At 35.8% G+C, this 21,732-nt stretch overlaps 1 protein-coding gene and 1 pseudogene across 1 annotated transcript; one reads left to right on the forward strand and one right to left on the reverse strand.

The window, feature by feature from the left end:
* Positions 1–19,660, forward strand: part of LOC132160244 (slit homolog 1 protein-like) — a 42,781-nt pseudogene extending 23,121 nt beyond the window's left edge.
* LOC132159271 (uncharacterized) lies at positions 15,737–16,476 on the reverse strand (the record flags this gene model as incomplete). The annotated part of the gene is made up of 2 exons (XM_059568804.1): positions 16,447–16,476; positions 15,737–16,312 (listed from the first exon to the last, which is right to left on the reverse strand). Coding segments are annotated over exons 1-2 (606 nt in total), but the record flags the coding sequence as incomplete, so codon positions are not given.
* Positions 19,661–21,732: the final 2,072 nt, after the last annotated feature.

Raw genomic sequence — 21,732 nt, forward strand, 5'->3', positions numbered from 1 at the left:
GGGATATGGGCTGTAGTTTTGGATGTTTTATTTTATTTTTGGGTTAATTTTTACTACCATTTTTTAGATAAAAAATTTAATTATACATTTATGTAAAAAAAAAAAAAAAATATATATATATATATATATACAGTTTTTCAACTTTTTACCTTTTGATAAATAGTATGAAGGTCACATTTTTTGTTTCTTAAACTTTTATGTTTAAGGGGTTTATTTAAAATAAATAAATACACTAAAATCCTACTAAGGTCACGTTAACAGTGCCTTGAAAACGTTTTATCTTAACTGGAATTTATCATTTATTTTTTGCTATTTTCTGAATAACTTTTAAGAATTTATTTTGTTACAGCCCCAAACATAGACTATGAAAATACATCCTAAATATATGATAATATTTTTATTATTATAATCTCAAGGCAGTGTAAAACAATCATAAACCATTTCAACACTTTTTGCGTGAAAGTCATATGTAATTTTGCTATCAGTGTTGCTGTGTTTAAAATATGTATTTTCAAATGTCAGTGTACTTGTTTACTATGGAGGCTAGAGAATATTATTATTATGGTGTATTATTTGTAATTAAGCTGTAATTAAAAAAAAATACTGAAGTTATTATGTAATTTGCGTGTTTTGGATAAATACAATGTTTGCTGTGAAATTAGTCTCAGAAGAATTCTGCCATTTTATTAAACGACAAAAACCTCATTTCCACAACATGATTTGAAATGTGAAGGATTTTTTCATTTTTTTTTTTAAATTTAGAAACACAGAAAAAACACTGTTCCAAAGTCCCTAAAATTAAAGGAACATTCAAACCGGTGTCAAGCAAACATAAAACCAATCAGCTGCATGCTTAAAACTAATATCTCTAATGTTTCCTTCTTTTCCTGAGGTGTTTTTTATTCCGGTCCTCAGCCCTGTAGTCTTGCGTCTGGTTCCTGTCCGCTGATGTGCACATGGACGAACAATATCGTGGACTGCAGAGGAAAAGGTCTGACGGCGATTCCAGCTAACATGCCTGAAAGCATGACTGAGATGTGAGTTTGTTATTTACTTATTTAAGATTAGCTCAACTTTAACATTGTTTTTGACCCCTTGTGAAAAATATGTACTTTTTACATTTACCCTCGACTCTTCACCTTCGCATCTGGTGGATTTGACCCTTTCTTGACCACATTGGTGCGATCAACCGTCATTTGACATTGACTAGTGCTAAAGGTTGTGTCCTTCACAGCGTAGTAGCCATGATAATAAGGGAACTAGTAGAGCTAACCATCCATCCTTGACATTTAGTTGACTGCCTCTCTGGTTTTCTGTCTTTCAGTCGATTGGAGCAGAACGGTATCAAGTCTATTCCTCTTGTAGCATTCGCCTCCTACAAGAGACTGCGCAGAATGTGAGTGATTACAGTTATATAAACTACAATTTGAACTATGTCATGAATTCATTAGTCCATATACATTTATGAGAGTCACTATACATGCAGTTTTTGCACAACATGTAATTGTTAATTAAGGAATGATTGGAATAAATTCATTCAGGATCTGCTGCGTTTGCTTTTCTTTCTATTTATCAGCATTATATTTTACATGTTTCTTAATTCTTTCTTTTACTCCACAGAGATCTGAGTAATAATCAAATATTCACTCACTGTAAGTGTGCGTTTATAATTAATTCAGTCTTAATATGTCTGTTTTACAGAATTACATGCCAGAAAATAAAAGGAGGGAGAAGACACAACCTTTAAACATCATAAACATATTTCCAATGTGTGTTTTTGATAGAGCAAATCAGAAAACTGAGTTATATGAAATGACCGAGACATAAACTCATAAAAATGCTGCAGAGGGTCTCATAAAGCCTACAGACATCATACGATAAAATCGTTCTGCAACAGAAATGTTGATGTAGACATTACTGCTAATGCTCCTTCAAACAACACCAACTTACAATAAATGATTTCCAACAGAGTTTGGAGAAAACACTCATTTTTCCACAGCAGGAAATTATATTTTCAATTATTTATTTTTTATTCAGGAGCCGAAAACGAGTAGCATGAAAAAATAAATGCATGTATTAATATTAAAAATCACAATAAACAATTACTTTGCACATGAATACAAAATTAAACATATAATCACAAAGAATAATTTTGTTTTATCACTTGTTAAATAAATGACATTATTGTTTTGAGAATTACATATCCATTTATTCAAATCTGTAAGCAACACGCCTTCATGTGGTGTAAATTTTCTCGCATATATAATCATTTAATCTGCATATTAATGCGTGTATATTTCCAACATGTTCATACAGTATGTGCGCGGTTATTAGATGTGTTGAATTATGCATCATGTAGCTTGAAGAGTTCTTCGTAAACATCTGTTCTGGGAGAATCTTAGCAGGGCTCTTTTGTGAAAGTGTGCAGTTTGTGTAAATATATGATAGCCTGCAGCGCTAGTCGTCTCTAGCATACATGTCTTAAATGATTTGACTGCATGAAGATAAGTGCGATTCAGCTCAGAAGGAACAGATTGTCTTTTTTTTTTATAAAACGGGTGATAAAATCTCATAGACTTGCATTTAGCAAGTTTGATTCATTACTGCTAACTGGCTCTTTTGAACTTTTGATTCACCATTTCAGTCGCTAAATACTTTATACAGTAGTCATTAATTCAAGAATCAGACTTCGATACATTAATTTATATATTTCAGAAAGTACATATATCTGATTCTTGGATGAACTTGAGTCTAATCTTTTCAATGAATCAGTACCGATTGTTCACAGACTCATTCAGATTCATTCACAAACTGGTTCTTGGTTCAGTGAACCGTTGAGTTGTTAATCCGACTCATTACAAATCTGACATGTACAGAAAAAGATCTGTAATTTGTATATTAATTAATAAATAAATCATTCATTTCAATCTGTCAGTCAGTTGAACCAGTTCACAAACTCAGTTTGAACCATTCATTCCCAAATGTTGTTGTTTGTTTTTTTTTGGGGGTCAAAGAATTGGTGAGTTGATTAATGTGCAAAAGATTTGGTTCTGTGAGTCACTGAAGTGTTGACTTGAGAAAAACTTGGACAGATTCAATCTCATTTGCGAATGAAACATTCAGACTGGTTTTGTGAACTGATTCACAAAAAAATTAATGAATGAGATGCTAATTACATTGAAGGAGAAATTAATGTAGAATTCAACAAAGACGTCATTAGTATTAATATTAATTCATTCATTTAGTAATGACTGATTCAATAACTAATTGTTCTATTGAGTCATATCTTTTCAGTCTGGACAATTCATTCCCAAAAACATTTTTGTTTTAAGGAATCTGAGTTGTTAAATGGATCCATTGCAAGTTGGACATGTCCAAAATGTTTTGGTTCTATTAGTAGCTGATTTGTGAAATGCTTAAATCCTACTGATTTTGTGAAACCTCCAGACTTTGTTCAAATGAAACAGTTTTTTAGCACCATTGTATCTCATAATTGTGTTTTGTTTTACAGGATTCTTTACGGAAATAAGATTGCAGATCTGCCTCAAGGTGTTTTCGACGGATTGAGTGCATTAGAGTTACTGTAAGTACAGAAAAGCCTGTCAATGTAAAATTACCACCCACATATGAATAATGTCACAATGGCATTGCTTAATGGTCTGGGATTAAAGTAGCAGACTGAAACCGCATCATACAGACAGTCTTTGCAATGTCTGAGCTGTCTGTCTTTCTCTCTTTCAGACTATTAAATGCCACTAAAATCCACTGCGCGTCAATGTCTTCAATGACCTTGAGAACCTATTTCTATTGTCCCTGTATGACAATAAGATCCAGACTCTAGCCAAAGGCACATTTACTCTGCTGAAATCCATCCAGACTCTGTAAGAGACGTTATAGAACAAACAGTTGATATGGGCACTTACTGTAATCAAGACATTTTATTGTTGACTTTCTTTCAGTCATTTAGCTCAAAACCCATTCGTCTGTGATTGTGGTTTGAAGTGGCTGGTGGACTTTTTGCGCTCCAACCCGATTGAGACCAGCGGTGCACGATGCTCCAGTCCTCATCGATTTGCCAACAAGCGCATCAGTCAGATCAAGAGCAAGAAGTTTCGCTGTTCAGGTAGAATACATATATATTTATTTGAAAGTACACACATAACATTTAACTGGAAGTTTGTTTGAAATTACAATTACAATTACAGACAGTAATTATTCCTCCGAGCAAGGAGAATCTGGAACAATCTCTGTGCGTAAGGGTCAAGGCCAAGTGGATCAAGTGGAAAACTGTTTTGTGGTCAGACGGATCAAAATTTGAAATTCTTTTTGGAAAACTGGGACGCCATGTCATCCGGACTAAAGAGGACAAGGACAACCCAAGTTGTTATCAGCGCTCAGTTCAGAAGCCTGCATCTCTGATGGTATGGGGTTGCATGAGTGTGTGTGGCATGGGCAGCTTGCACATCTGGAAAGGCACCATCAATGATGAAAGGTATATCCAAATTCTAGAACAACATATGCTCCCATCCAGACGTCGTCTCTCTCAGGGAAGACCTTGCATTTTCCAACATGACAATGTCAGACCACATACTGCATCAATTACAACATCATGGCTCCATAGAAGAAGGATCCGGGTACTGAAATGGCCAGCCTGCAGTCCAGATCTTTCACCCATAGAAAACATTTGGTGCATCATAAAGAGGAAGATGTGACAAAGAAGACCTAAGACAGTTGAGCAACTAGAAGCCTGTATTAGACAAGAATGGGACAACAATCCTATTCCTAAACTTGAGCGGCTTGTCTCCTCAGTCCCCAGACGTTTGCAGACTGTTATAAAAAGAAAAGAGGATGCCACACAGTGGTAAACATGGCCTTGTCTCAACTTTTCTGAGATGTGTTGATGCAATGAAATTTAAAAGTATTATTGAACAAATCAATTGAACAATGGTGTAATGATTTGTTCATAAACACAGTCACTTGTTTAGCTTCTGAATGAATTGGTATTTCTGGACTAATTGGTTGAATTAATAATGAAATTACTCACTAATATAGGCAGTTACTTGTTTCTTTCCCGAATTTATCAGTGTTATTGAACTAATCAGTTGAAAGAATAATTTAGTGGCTCACTCATATAGATAATTTCTAATTTAGTTCCTGAGTGAATAAGTTTTATTGAACAGATTGGTTGATTGAATAATTTAATGATTCACCCATAAAACAGTGACTTGTTTTTTGACTAAATCAGTTGAATGAATGACATTTACTCACTTATAGTCAGGTACATGCTGCCACCAACTGGCATAAATGAGTAACCTGCATAAAGAGTGACTAAACATCATTCATCCAATGAGATTGAAGGAAATAGCTGTATAAATTCCAGTATATTCAAGAAAACATTTGGTTTCAGTCTTTATTTGTCTAGTTTTAGGTCTCAAATTGAGATCTTTGCTGGCTTCATGTATATCTACACTTCCATAGCAGCTGTATTTTCTGTTTTCTTGCATGTGTTGCCATTCCCGCCAAGGAACAGTACCACATCCCAGGTAAGTTGTTTATGTCTGTTAAGTATCTCATTGAACCTGGTTTTGTATATGACTAGAAATAATATATGTGATGCAAATGGAATAACTTTCTGTTGAATAACAGTGGTTCTCTGAAAGCATCTTTATATTTATTCTAGGACACACGTTTGAATAAGGACTGTAACAGCAAGCCTGTATGTCAACCCAAATGCCGCTCTGAAGCTACTGTGGTGGATTGTTCAAATTTATGGATGACCAAGTTTCCAGACCACCTTCCGCTTACTATAACTGAACTGTAAGAGAGAAAAATTACAATTTAATACAGAAAAATTACAATATGGCTCTGTTCCAAAATATAGCGAGCTGCCTGTGTAGGGAGTATGTAGGCATCATGACTGTGCACTCAATATGAAGAATGTTTCTGAAAGTAGACTGCATAATTTTACTGCCTTCTTTCAGCTATTTCCCTTATGTGAAAAGTGAAAACCACGTTTTGCGAAAATCAATCCATGCAAAATCCATTCAAAATGGTGGATGCAGCAAGCAAAATGTTGACATAATTCTTTTAAAAAAAAATTATTTTTTATAAAAATATTTTGTGCTGCTTAATAGTATTATAATAGCACATTGTTAGCTTAGCAACATGCTAACTATATGTTTATTTAATTGTCTTTATTTCAGGTGGCTCAATAACAATGACTTGTCCATCCTGGAGGCAACAGGACTCTTTCGGTAAGGAACAGTGTCAAAATACATTGTATTACTGTTGAACTAAACTGAACATTATATCAGTTTTTGGAGTGTTCCTCTCACAGAAATCTTAGCAACAATAAAATCACTGAGATTGATGATGGAGCTTTTGATGGCGCATCGTCTGTGGTGGAACTTCACCTCACTGCCAACCACCTGGTGTCTATACGCAGAGGAATGTTCCGGGGAATTAACAGATTACGCATGCTGCAAGTGTCCTTTTCACTATCATTTCTGCCACAGCATTTCTGAGAAGCATGCTTGTAGTATAACTAGTTGTGGTTATATAATTAAAACAGCTTAAAGCAATTTTAAGGATGAAATAGTAGTGTAATAGTAGTATGACTGATTGACTGATTGGATGACTGATTGGTTGGATGGATGACTGACCAATTGGTTGTTTGATAGATTGGTTGGTTGATTGATTGCTAGTATGAGTGACTGATTTGCTGAATGGTTGATTAACAGATTGGTTGGTTGACTGATTGATTAATTCTAATTCAAGTTTATTTGTATAGTGCTTTTCATGATACAAATCATTGCAAAATGGCTTTACAGAAAATTTAAGCTTCTATTTTAAAGTTTCTACTTTATGTTTAGTAGAATCTTATCAGTGGTGACTATATCAAGTTGATGTCCATATGGCAGAAATGTACAGTAAAATCCAGGCAGTTAGTTAATTACATGTAATCAAACATACAATGAACACTATTAACTGCAGTGGTTATATGGCGATCAAATTTACAGCAAAATTTAGTAGTTTTGTATGTTGTTTTGGGGTTGGCATCATCTGATGTCTTCTGAGGGGACTGGCATCATCTCTTCTCAGGTGTTCAGTCATCTCAGATCTTTGTAAGGGTTGGTCATCCAATCTTTTACATTTTAACACACGCTGTTAGCTTAGATAATTTAAAAGTTTCATTTGGTCTAGTTCAAATATATAGTCGAGTATCATCAGCTTAACAATGTAAACTAATCCTGTATTTTATAATAATATTACCAAGGGGAAACCTGTATATTGAAAATAACAGAGGGCCTAGGACAGATCCTTGTGGCAGATCCTTGGGATGCAACCAAGAGATAGTGACAAGTTGATAATATTGAGAAGTGGTTCTTCTTCTACAGGTAACAGGTAACTCTTTCGGTTATTTAGCGGGTACAGGATCTAAAAAACATGTTGTTGGTTTAGATGCAATGATAAGTTTATTTAGCTGTTCTTGTCCTATAGTTATAAAGCACAGTTTTTCTTTTGGTGTGATGAATGAAACTGAATTTCAATACACTGTAGAATCTAGGAAAGAGGAAATATTTAGTTCGGTGATGTCTGATTATTCGTTAACCTATCCACTGTGCAAAATAAAAACCTTAGATTGTTTTGGTTATTTTAAGATAGTTTGCAGATATGCTCAGCCCTGGCAGCTTTTAGAGCCTGTCTATAGCTGGACATACTGTTTTTCCATGCAATTCTATAAACTTTCACGTTAGTTTTTCTCCATTTGCACTGAAGATTACGAGTTTCTTTCTTGAGAGAATGGGTATCACTGTTGTACCATGTCGCAGTATGTTTTTCTGTAACCTTTTTCAATTCTAATGCATTAGAGAAGATAGTGCCTATATTGCTAGTCATTTCGTCTAGTTCTTGTGTATTTATGTGTACACAGAACCGTTGAGATAAATCAGGCAGGTTATTTGTGAATCTATCTTTGGTAGTTGGAGCAATAGTTCTACCAAGACGATAATGCAGAGCCATATAGTTAATTTCAGTAATACGCAGCATGAACGATACAAGGTAGTTGTCAGTTACATCATCACTTTGAGGTACTATATCTGTATCAGTAAGATCTATTCCATGTGATATAATTAAATCTAGCATATGATTAAACGATGAGTGTTTGACTCCAAAAGAGTTTATTAACCCTGTAAATGTCCTAACGAATCATTTGTATTATCAACGTGAATGTTGAAGTCTCCAACAATTAGCGCTTTAAGAGATGTGAGAGCTTGACAGTCAGCAACACTGAACCGAGCTCTCCTTTGCGAAGTTCTCCTCAAAGTTCCTCCTGCACCTGAACGAACAGATACAAATCGCAGTTTAAACAAACAGAATAGAATGTGAAAGAAACCAATTCAACACCGCGGTGTTCTGGTTAGGTGAGGGACAATATAATTCAATGTAAGTGAGTATAGCAAAATAAAGCGATCTGTGACATATTATACCAAAAAAATCTTCATACAGTGGACTACTAGTGAAATTGATAAAAATAAATAAATGGAACCAAAAATTATTCAGACACTTTGACCTCACCATGTTTGGCTTACGTGTTTTTTTCCTGAATTACGAATGCAACATTCACAGACTGAACAAAATTAAGCATTGCTTGGTAATTGGTCAACAAAGTGTTTCCTGATAGTTGTTTAAATATTGTCATACTAACAGATGTCTGTAGTTTTAGTTGATTGTAATTCATGACACACCTTTCTATCAAAGTTGTCGAAAATAATCAAGACTAATTTGTTCTGACAGTTTAACTTTTCTAAACTATAGCAAATAAACTGTGATAATGTGAGAAATGTTGAAGGTGTCTGAATACATTTTTGGTTTGACTATATATATATATATATATATATATATATACACAGTACAGACCAAAAGTTTGAGCACACCTTCTCATTCAGTTTTCTTTATTTTCATGACTATGAAAATTGTAGAGTCACACTAAATAATTATCTAATTGTATTAGAATATTCACTGTAAACTATATTTACAAGTAATACTTAGATTTATTTGATTTATTTTGTATTTATTTTTACAGCTACTGTATAATGTAAAAATAAATGGCTTACGATGCAAAACATTATGGATTGGTTTGTAGTTTTCAGCACATTTTTATTTATATTTTTCCAGGACTTGCATTAAATAATAATGTTAAACTACCGTATATTAAATAATTATAATATAAGTATATAAATAATCTCACTTAGGAAGGCCGTTTCCATCATGGGATGATAAAATAAAAAGTTTTCTTACTGGTTAATTATGGCTTTTTTTTTTTGCTTACATTGTGCAAAACTGCTTTTGTTTCTGCCACAGAATTAAAAAGAAAAGTTAATTGTGACTTTTTATCTCACACTTCAGACTTTTATCTTGCAAATAAATAAAAAAATCAGAACTGTTGGATATAATTGCGATTTCTTTCTAGTTTAGTTTTATGACAATCTAAAATATTTTATTTTAATTTAATTGTGTAAATTAACCAATCATAATTGTGTTTAGATCTTGTAGATCTCAGAATTGTGAAAAAAAGATCAGAATTGTGAAATAAAAAGGTTGCAATTATCTTTTTTATTTTTATTGGCGTAAATCTGCTATCTGTTAATTGTTATTGAATTGTGTATGGGATAATTATTCATTTATTGAAATGCCATGGTTTCTGTGACTGTATGTCTAATGGTATCTCAGGGCTGGTTGAAGACGACATGAGTTGTGTGCCTAAGCTAACGTGGTAGATAAAGATAACGTGGTGCGCTGCAGCAACAAGCACCTGTTGGCTTTACCCAGTGGCGTCCCACGCAATGTCACTGAACTGTGAGTTACTTGCGCGGCAGGATCAGGCTTTATTCTAATGCAGGGGCTCCTGTCTGGCTGTGTTTGGGTGTTGCTCTCTCTCTCTGTCTGTCTCCATAGATACCTGGATGGGAATCTGTTTGTTGCGGTGCCTAAAGAGCTCTCAGCATTAAAACAGCTGCGGCTGTTGTGAGTGTCAGATCCAACAATCCGAAAGCTATGGAAACATACACACATACTATAATATTACTATATACAATAATTGTTGTTAATACATGGTAACAATAAAATCTAATATTATTATTATACATTTTTCTGTCATATGCACATTAAGTATTATTAATACATAAAATACATAAAAGTATTATTATATTATTTTTATAAGTAATATATATATATATTTTCACTTGATGATAGTACAATGATGACAAATGAATTATAAATAATAATAATAATAATTTAAAGAAATAAAGCTATAAAATATTGTGGCGCAGATTATTATTATGATTATTATATAATGAAAGTCAAAGTCAAAGTCTCCTTTATTTATATAGTGCTTTAAACAAAATACATTGCATCAAAGCAACTGAACAACATTCATTAGGAAAACAGTGTCAATAATGCAAAATGATAGTTAAAGGCAGTTCATCATTGAATTCAGTGATGTCATCTCTGTTCAGTTAAATAGTGTCTGTGCAATCATTTGCAATCAAGTCAACGATATCGCTGTAGATGAAGTGTCCCCAACTAAGCAAGCCAGAGGCGACAGCGGCAAGGAACCGAAACTCCATCGGTGACAGAATGGAGAAAAAAACTTTGGGAGAAACCAGGCTCAGTTGGTGGGCCAGTTCTCCTCTGACCAGACGAAACCAGTAGTTCAATTCCAGGCTGCAGCAAAGTCAGATTGTGCAGAAGAATCATCTGTTTCCTGTGGTCTTGTCCTGGTGCTCCTCTGAGACAAGGTCTTTACAGGGGATCTGTATCTGGGGCTCTAGTTGTCCTGGTCTCCGCTGTCTTTCAGGGATGTAGAGGTCCTTTCTAGGTGCTGATCCACCATCTGGTCTGGATATGTACTGGATCCAGGTGACTGCAGTGACCCTCTGATCTGGACACAAACTGGATCTGGTGGCTACGGTGACCTCGGAATAAGAGAGAAACAGACAAATATTAGCGTAGATGCCATTCTTCTAATGATGTAGCAAGTACATTGGGTGTTATGGGAAGTGTTCCCGGTTCTGGTTTGCCTAATTAATGCAGCCTAAAAATCCTTTAACGGATTTGGATAATAAAAGCATATTAGTATGTTATGTGTATGCCAGGTTAAAGAGATGGGTCTTTAATCTAGATTTAAACTGCAAGAGTGTGTCTGCCTCCCGAACAATGTCAGGTAGGTTATTCCAGAGTTTAGGCGCCAAATAGGAAAAGGATCTGCCGCCCGCAGTTGATTTTGATATTCTAGGTATTATCAAATTGCCTGAGTTTTGAGAACGTAGCAGACGTAGAGGATTATAATGTAAAAGGAGCTCATTCAAATACTGAGGTGCTAAACCATTCAGCGCTTTATAAGTAATAAGCAATATTTTAAAATCTATAAGATGTTTGACAGGGAGCCAGTGCAGTGTTGACAGGACCGGCTAATATGGTCATACTTCCTGGTTCTAGTAAGAACTCTTGCTGCTGCATTTTAGACTAGCTGTAGTTTGTTTACTAAGCGTGCAGAACAACCACCCAATAAAGCATTACAATAATCTAACCTTGAGGTCATAAATGCATGGAATAACATTTCTGCATTTGACATTGAGAGCATAGGCCGTAATTTAGATATATTTTTGAGATGGAAAAATGCAGTTTTACAAATGCTAGAAACGTGGCTTTCTAAGTAAAGATTGCGATCAAATAGCACACCTAGGTTCCTAACTGATGACGAAGAATTGACAGAGCAGCCATCAAGTCTTAGACAGTGTTCTAGGTTATTACATGCAGAGTTTTTAGGTCCTATAATTAACACCTCTGTTTTTTCAGAATTTAGCAGTAAGAAATTACTCGTCATCCAGTTTTTTATATCGACTATGCATTCCATTAGTTTTTCAAATTGGTGTGTTTCACCGGGCCACGAAGGAACATAGAGCTGAGTATCATCAGCATAACAGTGAAAGCTAACACCATGTTTCCTGATGATATCTCCCAAGGGTAACATACAAAGCATGAAGAGTAGCGGCCCTAGTACTGAGCCTTGAGGTACTCCATACTGCACTTGTGATCGATAGGATACATCTTCATTCACTGCTATGAACTGATGGTGGTCATATAAGCAGAGGTGGGTAGTAATGAGTTACATTTACTTCGTTACATTTATTGAGTAATTTTTGGGGTAACGAATACTTTTCAGAGTATATTTAAAGATGGGTACTTTATACTCTTACTTGAGTAAATTTTTGGGGAAAAATCTGTACTTTTACTTCGTTACTGTGTGTTACGCTCCTCTCGTTACTTTATCTTAATGCAATAAATGTTATAATGCTTCAGTTTATTCCAAACGCGCCGTCTACTTTTCTCTGGACAATGAGCGATGCCCATTCGCGAATGATTCATTCTTTTGAGTCAATTCTGTTCAAAGGCTTGATCAAACCAATTGGCAAACGAGTGAATTGGTTCATGAATCAGTTTGAATGAGTCGTTCAGTTCCCTGCCGCACGCGCTGAGCATCTGAAGTGGTTCACTCGGAGTTGTAACGTTTAAGAACAGAAAGAGCGTTGAAAACGTGGCTGGAACTGCACTGAATTGAAATCTGCAAAGGCTATTATTTGCTAGCGATGGAGATCCTTATTAGACGAACACCGCGTGTGCTGTCTACTGTTTAACAGGTAATAACTTGGGCTACATTCGATTACAGTACACGATACCACTGTGACATTAGTTTGTTGTACGTGTGTGGCTTATAACAGAGGGGAGTCAAGTTGAATGCAGCTTCCAAAAGACAAAAAATAGCCGATTAAGATTTTATTAATTTTAAGACAATCACACCTGTGCAAGTACGTTCAGCGAGTCATATTATCAGCTGCTAAATTCAGATCTGTGATTGCTTGCTGGCGCTTAGCCAGAGATAGATGCGTTTATACAGCGCTGCGCATTATAACCAATCACACATGATTCTTTTGAGCTTATTAAAGCATTGGCCAATCAGAGGCGTTCAGATGAGTCATCGCTAAAATGCCGGTGCTTCCTTCACTCGCTCACTGACTGAATACCTCTTTCTGGCGAATTCTCTCGTCAGAAACAACAAAGTGCAGATGTGTGTACGAATCTTTAATTAAGATATTGATTTCACAGTGTTAACAGTTTCAGTGATTTTAATGGGAGTTTCTGAGAGTGATTGAAATCTAGACTGTCAGTGAAAATTATCTTTAATAATGTAAATGTTATTTGCTCTCTTTCTGAACAATGAAAGATTAGTAGCAATATTTATATCACATTAACTTTCAATGTTAAATTCACATTTAATATAAAGTCAGTCGTATTAAAAATATGTTATGGCATGACACCTAAATCTGTTACTTAAGTAAACAGACAGGGTTTTATAATAAATTACATAAATTGGAGTAAAGGCTGATGAAATATATACATTTATACACGCACACATACATTACATACATTTTATCTATATATCTAAATAAAAATAGGCTCAGTACAGTATATATGACCCAAAGTAACTAGTAATCTAACTACTGTAGATTTTTTATCCGATACTCTTTTACTCTTACTCAAGTAACTATTCAAGACTAGTACTTTTACTTTTACTTGAGTAAATATTTCTAGAAGTACTTTTACTTTTACTTGAGTACAGTTTTTGGGTACTCTACCCACCTCTGCATATAAGTACGATTTAAACCATGCTAATGCACTTCCACTGATGCCAACAAAGTGTTCAAGTCTATGCAAAAGAATGTTGTGGTCAATTGTGTCAAACGCAGCACTAAGATCCAATAGAACTAATAGAGAGATACACCCACGATCAGATGATAAGAGCAGGTCATTTGTAACTCTAAGGAGAGCAGTCTCAGTACTATGATACGGTCTAAATCCTGACTGGAAATCCTCACATATACCATTTTTCTCTAAGAAGGAATATAATTGTGAGGATACCACCTTTTCTAGTATCTTGGACAGAAAAGGGAGATTCGAGATCAGTCTATAATTAACTAGTTATTTGGGGTCAAGTTAACAGCCAGTTAATAACAGCCAGTTTGAAGGTTTTGGGGACATATCCTAATGACAATGAGGAATTAATAATAGTCAGAAGATGATCTATGACTTCTGGAAGCACCTCTTTTAGGAGCTTAGATGGTATATAGGGTCTAACATACATGTTGTTGTTTTTTATGATTTAACAAGTTTATACAATTCTTCCTCTCCTATGGTAGAGAATGAGTGGAACTGTTCCTCAGGGGGTCTATAGTGCACTGTGTGATGCGATACTGTAGCTGACGACTGAATGGTTACAATTTTATCTCTAATAGTATCGATTTTAGAAGTAAAGTAGTTCATAAAGTCATTACTGCTGTGATGTTGGGAAATGTCAACACTCGTTGAGGTTTTATTTTTCGTTAATTTAGCCACTGTATTGAATAAATACTCTGGGTTATGTTTGTTTTCTTCTAAAAGAGAAGAAAAGTAATCGGATCTGGCAGTTTTTAATGCTTTGCTGTAGGATAGGTTACTTTCCCGCCAAGCAATATGAAATACCTCTAGTTTTGTTTTCCTCCAGCTGCGCTCCATTTTTCGGGCTGCTCTCTTTAGGGTGCGAGTGTGCACATGTTACATCATCAAGTTGTACTGAGGTTTTGGATATGCTAAGGAATTTGGATACATCAGGAAGATAACTTAAAAAGCAGTCTTTTGTGGTAGAAGTGATGGTTCTACCATACTTGTAACAAGAAGTAGAATTTACAATTTTGGCTATATGAAGTTTGCACAAAACTAAATAATGATCTGAGATATCATCACTTGGCTGCATAATTTCAACACTATCAACATCAATTCCATGTGACAGTATTAAATCTAGAGTATGATTTCGACAATGAGTAGGTCCTGAAACGTGTTGTCTAACCCCAATAGAGTTCAGAATGTCTATAAATGCTGATCCCAATGCATCTTTTTCATTATCAACATGGATATTAAAATCACCAACTATTAAAATTTTATCTGCAGCCAGAACTAACTCGGATGTAAAATCACCAAACTCTTTAATAAAGTCAGTATGGTGCCCTGGTGGCCTGTATACAGTAGCCAGTACAAACATAACAGGGGATTTATCATTAACATTTGTTTCTCTGGATAATGTTATATGAATTACTTCAAACGAGTTATACTTGTAGCCTGCCCTCTGAGAAATCCTGAAAACGTTGTTATAAATTGAGGCAACACCTCCCCCTTTGCCTTTTAGACGCTGCTCATGTTTATAACAGTAATCTTGGGGGGTGGACTCATTTAAATTAATGTAATCATCAGGTTTTAGCCAGGTTTCTGTCAAACAGAGTACATCTATATTATGATCAGTGATCATATTATTTACAAAAAGTGTTTTTGTATAAAGGGATCTGATATTCAGTAAGCCAAGCTTTATCATTTGTTTATCTGTATTGCATCTGTTTTTTATTTGTTAAATCTCAATTAAATTGTTATTCTTAACTTGGTTTGGACGTTTTTTGTATTTTCTAGTTCTGGGAACAGACACAGTCTCTATAGTGTGATATCTAGTTGAAAAAGTCTCTATGTGCTGAGAATTAACTGACCTCTGTGACGGGAGGCAGTTAGCAGATGGTCGGTTTAGCCAGTCTGTCTGCTTCCTGACCTGGGCCCCAGTTAGTCAAGTATAAACTCTAAGACTATTTGCCATATTTCTAGAGAGATGAGTGGCGCCACCCCAGGAGGGATGAAGACTATCTCTTTTCAATAGGTCAGGTCTGCCCCAAAAGCTCGTCCAATTGTCTATGAAACCTATGTTATTCTGTGGGCACCACTTAGACATCCAGCCATTGAGTGATGACAACCTGCTATGCATCTCCTCACCACGGTAAGCAGGGAGGGGACCAGAGCATATTACAGTGTCTGACATCGTGCTTGCAAGTTCACACACCTCTTTAATGTTATTTTTAGTGATCTCCGACTGGCGAAGTCGAACATCATTAGTGCCGGCATGAATAAATATCTTTCTGTATTTACGTTTAGCATTAGCCAGCATGTTTAAATTTGCCAAGATGTCTGGTGCTCTGGCTCCTGGTAAACATTTGACTATGGTGGCTGGTGTCTCTATATTCATGTTCCGTACAATAGAATCACCAATAACTAGAGCACTTTCATCAGGTTTCTCAGTGGGTGCATCACTGAGTGGGGAGAACCTGTTTAATGTTTTGATCGGAACAGAAGAGCGGTGTTTTGACACAAGACTATGCTGCTTCACCGTCACCCAGTTGCCCTGCTGCAGGGGCTCTGTTGCCGGATCCGAACAATGTACAGGAATCCCTGAGCTAGATGCATCCAAAGCCGTATCTAGAGCCATAACATTCTTACTGTCCTTAATTAAAATTAAAACGCTAATGACAAGCTAACGAGTGCTAACGCAATGCAGGTGAACTGCATTCACGGATATAAAACAAAAGACAAGATTGATCAATAATATCAGAAATAGGGTGTGAATTAAGTTCTATTTTATCACTTTAAAAAACAGACAGTGATGGTTAGATAAAGATTCTAGAAAAAAAACAGCTACACGGAGCTACGATCAGCTACAGCTACATTTAACATGTTCTATTGTTGCTTTATTTTAGAGATTTGAGCAACAATAAAATCAGTTCCCTGTCCAACTCCTTTTGCCAACATGACACAACTCACCACATTGTAAGCATCTCTCTCTCTCTCTCTGTCTCTCTCTCACACACACACACACACACACACATACATAGAGTTCCACTGATGGCTGCTGGCTGTGAGTGTGTGTTTATGGTGTGTTGTGGTGTTTCGCAGGATCTTGAGTTATAACGCGCTGCACTGTATTCCTCCTCTGCTGTTTGGAGGCCTGTCCTCTCTTCACCTGCTGTGAGTTTGTACTGGATCTGCTCTCACTGTCTCACAGCAAGTCTCAGTGGTATTGTTGTGATTGTGACAAAGATCCAGATGCTATGTTCTGAGCTGCTCTCAGCCTACACGTTTCCTTCTCACTCTTGTCCATTTATTGCAGCTCTCTCCATGGCAACAATATTTGTGAACTCCAGCGGGGAGTCTTCAGAGACGCAGCGTCTCTCTCACACCTGTGAGTCTCGCCTGTCTCACATTCACACCTGCACACACAGCACCACGCAGTATATGATAACATGACCAGGGCTTGTTTCACCCCAGAATCAAGAGAAAACACGGAAAATAAAATCATAGTTTCATCTAGATAAATGAAATGAAAAATACTAAACTAAATACATTTCACTACGATGGTTAAAAAAAACAAACACATTTTTTTTCTCTCACAAAAACAGAAAAAAATGTTTGTTTCTCATTTAAATTATTTTTATAATGATTTTAGTAATATGAAATTAGTTTCACTGCAATACAATGATTTTTGGTAGGCTACTGTATTACAGTTACGAGAAACAAATGAACATTGCATTTGGGAAATATTTATATATTATCTCATTAATAATATACTGGGCTAATATTATAGTAATATTGTATATATATATTAGAACTGTCAATCAGTTAAAAAAAACGAATTAACCGCACATTTCTTCATTAAAAAATTAATCACTAATAGTCCCACCTAACATTGAAGTTTTCAATCTTCAAACAACATTATATTTTAATATTTGTTTAATGCAATCTTTTTAATGACTGAAGTCAAATATTTAACTGCATTGCCATTAACAAGCTAATTTTTACAGCACTTTTGCTGTTTAAAGTTTTAGCTGATGAGAGTAAAAAAAATAAAAAATTATGGGGAAAAAAAGTACTGCAGATTTTAAGTTATTATTATTTTTAATAGCAGTAGTATTATCCAAAATAATCCAAAACCGTCTGCTCTCCCTCAGGTCCTGTGGATCCATCCGTGTCGGAGAAATGCAGCCCGTGCTCGTCAAACCCCTGCCAGAATCAGGGATACAAGGTCCTGAGCACGAACAGGATACCGCTTCAATACCTGATCATTTAACTGCAGCACACTTAAAGAAACAGTTCACCCTAGAATTAATATTTGCTGAAGATGTCCTCACACTCAGGTCATCCAAGATGTGCATGAGTTCAGTTCTTCATCAGATTTGGAGAAACGTAGCATTGCATCACTTGCTCATCAATGGATGCTCTGCAGTGAATGGGTGGCGTCAGAATGAGAGTCCGAACAGCTGATAAATACATCACAATAATCCACAAGAGGGCTTCAAACCGTCACTTCTGGCTAAAACTTGAGTCCTCTATCCATAATATTGTTTTCTCCAGTGGAAAAGTGTTCTGGTCTGAATCAGGAGAGAAATCTGCACAGATCAAGCACTGTTTACAAGCACAATCAGTCCAGCACCAATATTTAGTAGTTTCTAGCTCATTCTCATTGTGAATGGGTGCCGTTGAAGAAACAAACTTGGATGAACCTATTTTTCTTAAAGTTTAAAGTGTATTAACAGCAAAAACATTTCATTTTTTTTGTATACTTTTTTACAGCAGTAGCGAAATCAACTGTGAAGTCTAACTTCCATGTTGATAGAAAACAACGCTACTTGGACAAATCTACAAAATAAGACATACAGAGATATAAAAAATCTAATTAAGTTATTTTAGTATTATTTATTTCTATGTCATTTATTCATAATTTTTGTGTTTATTTTATTCTAGCTTAATTTGAATGGGCTTCAGTGATTTTTATAAATTTTTTATTTTATGTTACTGGTTTTTGTCTGTAACTTTTTCATCGTAGTCATTTTAGCGCTTTAACTTGAGTAATATAAAGACAACATTTCAAATTTGTATGTATGTTTTTTTTTTTTTTTTAAGTTTTAATTTTGCCATCAGTTATTTATTTGTTTATTTAGGTGTATGCCATCAGTTATTATCATTTTCCACCATAAAGACTCTGAGCCTCAGGAAAATGAGCATATCAAGAAAAGTTGCAACTTCTTTTTTAGACTTTTTTAAATATCTCAAATAGCACATTTCTATAAAACATAAGCACCAAAAATTTGCACTTGCCCAATCCGAACCCCTTCCTTGTGTTCAGACAGTAGATCTCCTGCAGTATGGAATTACATTTGTTTCAATAATAAGGAACGAAACGTAATGGCATATTTTTGAGAGTTTCTGAAAAAGTTACGTTCAGTTTTATAAAGTTTCGTTCATTGTTATTGAAACAAATGTAATTCCATATTGCAGGGATGGATGCACAGCTTCTGTCTGTTAAACTCTCTGTCTTGGTTTAAAGTCTCTCTGCTGGTGTTTCTAGGGGAGAAACTGTGAGCTTTCTGTGAGTGCTTGTGAAGGCCATCTGTGTGTGAATGGAGGAAGCTGCTACAGCGACGAGGCTAGAGGAGGCTTCAGGTGCACACACACACACACCTCACAGAGGTCTAAGACGAGACTCGACAGCGGTGTCTGACCCTGTGTGCGTCTCCAGCTGCTGGTGTCCCGTGGGATTCGCGGGGTGAGACTGGCACCATCTGTGTGGACGGAGTGGGGAACTACAGCTGCGTGTGTCCACAGCCCTTCTCAGGTCAGTGTTGGAGCGGTGCGGTTGGCTGATGCTGAGCTATGACTGTTGATGTGTGTTACAGGCCAGAAGTGTGAGGAGCACTAGGAGGATCTGTGTTATCCCCGGTCCACCTGCATACCCACCGTCACGCGACCCAAGTGAGCACAAGACACTGATCAGAAGATGCTTGTTATTAAAAATGACTTCATATTATACGATTTCAATCAAAGTAACAGTATATCATGCACTGCCATTTAAAGGTTTTGGGCCACAAAGTCTGCATTTATTTGATCAGAAATACAGTACTATTGTGAAATAACTGTTTTCTGTTCAAATATAGTTTAATACAGCAATAAGCTCCAAGAAGCTGTGGTTTACAGTGAATTTATAACCGCTAAGGGACGCTGTTAGGCAGAGGTGGAAAGTAACGAATTACATTTACTCGCGTTACTGTAATTGAGTAGCTTTTTTGTGTACTAATACTTTTTAAAGTAATTTTTTAAATCTGAAATTTTACTTTTACTTAAGTATATTTTGTTTGAAGTATTGTACTTCGCTACATTTTAAAACAGATTAATTACTGAGTAAAAAAAAATAAAAATAAAAAAAATAAATCGCTCCCTGGAAACTACGTCAGTAAATAATGGGCAGGAGGGCAAACTGGCGCTACAATCACGAGAAAGATGCAGACGGACAAAACAGGCGTTAGTGGTGCAGACACCGCTGAAAACGAAACCCCGTCATATTCTGAAGTTGAACTCAAAGGAAATGAAGTGAACTCCTGGTCATATGTATGCTCTATTATGCAGTGTAAGCTGTACTTGCCTAGGAAGACCAAACTAGCAGCTTATAAAATCTCGACAAGACATCAACCCTTCGCAAGAATGTAGAGGTAAGCTAAATAATTGCATCGTTGCATTGGTGGTTAAAATCATGGGCGTCAGTTTGGTTTGAAATGTGGTGGGGACAGAGACGCATTCAGAAGTGCATTTTCAAAAGTGCTGGGTACAATGATGCATTTTTTTTTCTCTTTCGCGCAGGTCATGTTTTGAAAGACGTCCTTTATCTTATTAATGTAAATAAATAAGAATGTATACAAAAATGTGATGATGTCCGACTCGTTTTATGAAGAGGAAAGCCGTACAAAGCATTAGACATATGATATATGACCCACTAATCTGCTTCATATCATCATATAAGTACCATGTTGACAATATGACATGGCCATGACGTGGTTTAATGTACCTAAACAATGATTACCAAATTTCTCTTTCATGTTGCTTTGTTATAACCACTGAAAACGGGGAAAAAAATCTAACCCAAAATCGGGCCTCGCTCTACATTATCCCGCTTATTACATGGCTACCCACCAAATAAATCAATAATTTGACACAAAATATTGATTTAAAAAAGAGTTTATTTATTTAAACACGATTGTATTGCTTCCGCTAAAGAAAATAGTTCCGTCTCTACGATTAGAATCCTGCCGCGTCCATAGCAACGCTCTGTTTTTCATGGCAACGGTGTTATTATCAAGAAATAACAGACTTCATTCTACAGTGGAATTCAACCAAGCCATGTAATAATTTGATTTAATTCCCAGTACAATTTACCATATCTACACACAACACAACTTAAGCACTACAAATTTTATCAAGATTGAAAAAGCAAAAATACGTGTAGCACATGAACATTATTGACTATCACACCATGATCTGACTGCTCTCAATTCACAACAACATGCATCCATCCAATCTACATCAGGCATTTTGACTAAAACTTGATCCATTCCTCATCATCATCATCATCATCACAACTATTCCAGAATTCAGCAATAGATTCAAGCAATAATTAAACAAGATACTGACTACTCAACAATCATATCCCCCAATACTTGCTGTATGAACACAAACCGTAACTAGCTAATTAAGTTGGTGGCTAAGGAAGTCTAACGTAACATTAATTGCAAGAGAAGAATTAAAACAGCCGATCCCTTGTGTGCAAATGCACAAGACCTAGCCATAATACCAGCAAATCTTAATAAACATAAGTTATCGCGTCTTACCTTTGTGTCAATGGTCTGCAGACCCATGCTGTGTGTACAACAACATCCATTTGTTCTACAGGTTATCACTTTGATATGTTATAGTCCATGGCACTATAGACGGTGGGCCGAG

Source organism: Carassius carassius, chromosome 16 (genome assembly GCF_963082965.1).
Source record: "Carassius carassius chromosome 16, fCarCar2.1, whole genome shotgun sequence".
NCBI lineage: Eukaryota > Metazoa > Chordata > Actinopteri > Cypriniformes > Cyprinidae > Carassius > Carassius carassius.